Raw genomic sequence first — 2,168 nt, forward strand, 5'->3', positions numbered from 1 at the left:
ATTAGGGACCACTAAGGTCTATATAAAGAGACTTCAGATACAGTATTAGGGACCACTAAGGTCTATATAAAAGCATCCCAACAGTTGGAGATCTTCATCTTACCTCTCAGGTTCGGTCTGGCTGCCATGTTCCTCAGACAGAGCGTTGCTGGAGGGCGAGACGCCCTCATCTTCCTCCTCTGACTTCATGGTAGAAAGTACACCTTCGCACAAAAAACACCCAACATGCTTTGTTAGCTGGACTAATTATAAATGAATACTAATTAGAAGGTCTTAATTACACTCATGATCAAATGTTATGGAAACCCTGTCCATAACTTTTCATTAAGAAGTCTAGTTAAGGTTTGTAACATTGCAATGAAAAAAAACTTAAATTAAAGGAATTATCCAAAGCTTTTTTTTTTTTACTAAAAAGTTAGATTAAAGATACAAATCCTGCCTTCAAAATTGGATTATTGGATTATTTAGAGGGGAACCAATTACATCATAATATATTAGTTGAACAGAAAAAAATAATTTAGGAAAACTAAAAATGTTCTTTTCCAAAATGAGGATTTGCTGCTTTTATAGAGAGAGTGAGAGAGAGAGAGAGAGATGTTTGAGATATGTTTTCTCTCGTTTGGTGGGTGTGTTTAGGCTCAGGTCAAAGGTCAATCGGCAGAGACGTGTCTGTAAACTCGTGGTAATAAAACATTTAAAACTGCATCAGCGTTTCACATTGACATATTACATGAGAGGCTGTAATTTCGAGGTCTGAAAGGCGCATCACTGAAGATAGGACTCCTCAAGAGTTACATTATGATTATATGTTGCCAGGTTGGTTCAGTGGTAGAGCAGGCGCACATATACTGAGAGATTTATACCTCGATGCAGAGATCTAGGGTTCAAATCTGTCCTGTGACAATTTCCTGCATGTCTTCCCTTTCTCCCCTAACTGTCCTGTCAAAGGTTAAAGGCACATATAAACACAAAACTACTAACTCCATCGTGTTGTGAGTTAGACATCTGCTGAAAAATGTATTGTATTCATTAGCAGGATTACCATACTGTTTAGTTCAAAAACATCCATAACACCAAAGTACAAAAACAAAGCGGACCAGCCACAAGCTTTTATTTTGAAAAGCTCGGGGACGGCACCAGCCGGGAGGGCATGAGACGGGAGCACAGAATGTATATTTCATCTGTTATTTTTTGGGGATCTTGAGATTTAAACCAAATAATGCATTTGAAGATAAAACCTTGGATTCATAATACACTAAAATATTATTAAATGGAAAAATAATCAGTAAATTAATCAATTTGGCAAAGAAGAATAATTAAAAAGCATTTTAATGTTGCTGCTGATGTGGATCTGACACTAAATACTTCATATAATGTCGACAACAACTAATCCTATTCTATAAAATCAATATAGGTTTTCCTTATGACATCTTTATCTGGAAAGTAACAAGCTATAGTAACTGTAAATGTACAACATGGAGTGCAACATACAAATCTCTGGATTATTTAACCTGTTTTTCATTTTTCTGTTTTTTAACACTTGATATATTTCCCCCACATCTATCATACATAGATGTATATCTAGCATGTTTGCTTTTAAAGTGCAAGATAAATGAAATAAACATGAAAGACCTGAACATTTCCTTTCATAATATAGTAAAATAGAAAGTGGAAGTACCTCGAATTAGAACGTAAGAGTCACCCTGCTCTGCTGCTCTTTACTCTCACAGATCTCGGTTTTCTTCTTGTTTAACAATGTTAATTAATAACTATTCAGTTAGATTTCACTCAAAACCAAAACAATCAGGAAAATAAATACCTGGAGGCGACTTTACGTCCACGTGAAGGGTCTTCAACCTTCATCAGGAGAGGAAGCATCAACAGAGAAGTTAAGGTTAAACTTCCCCATGAATCAGCTAAACCTTCCGAGAAAGATGAAGTTCCTTCTTTCCTATAAAGGAGCTGAATCACTCATCCTGACACAACTTCCCTATCAACAAATAACGGTAAGTTATCATAGTCAAAAATATGGGAGGGTGTGGCCGAGTTGACTCATTTGGTAGAGCAAGCACACATTTATATAGAGGTTTATGACTCAATCACACACACACACACACACACACACACACACACACACACACACACACACACACACACACACACACACA

The 2,168-nt window shown here is 36.5% G+C and overlaps 1 protein-coding gene across 1 annotated transcript in view; it reads right to left on the bottom strand.

Moving 5' to 3' along the window:
• LOC117945915 (NLR family CARD domain-containing protein 3-like) overlaps window positions 1-1,857 on the bottom strand; it is an 11,287-nt gene extending 9,430 nt beyond the window's left edge. Inside the window, exons 1-2 of the mRNA XM_034873650.1 lie at window positions 1,820-1,857; window positions 104-203 (exon numbers count right to left, since the gene is read on the bottom strand). Coding sequence (XP_034729541.1) covers window positions 104-189 — 86 coding nt within the window. The 5' untranslated portion in view covers window positions 190-203; window positions 1,820-1,857. The remainder of the gene's footprint in view (window positions 1-103; window positions 204-1,819) is intronic.
• Window positions 1,858-2,168: the final 311 nt, after the last annotated feature.

The sequence above is a fragment of the Etheostoma cragini genome, chromosome 6, assembly GCF_013103735.1.
Source record: "Etheostoma cragini isolate CJK2018 chromosome 6, CSU_Ecrag_1.0, whole genome shotgun sequence".
In the NCBI taxonomy this organism is placed as follows: domain Eukaryota; kingdom Metazoa; phylum Chordata; class Actinopteri; order Perciformes; family Percidae; genus Etheostoma; species Etheostoma cragini.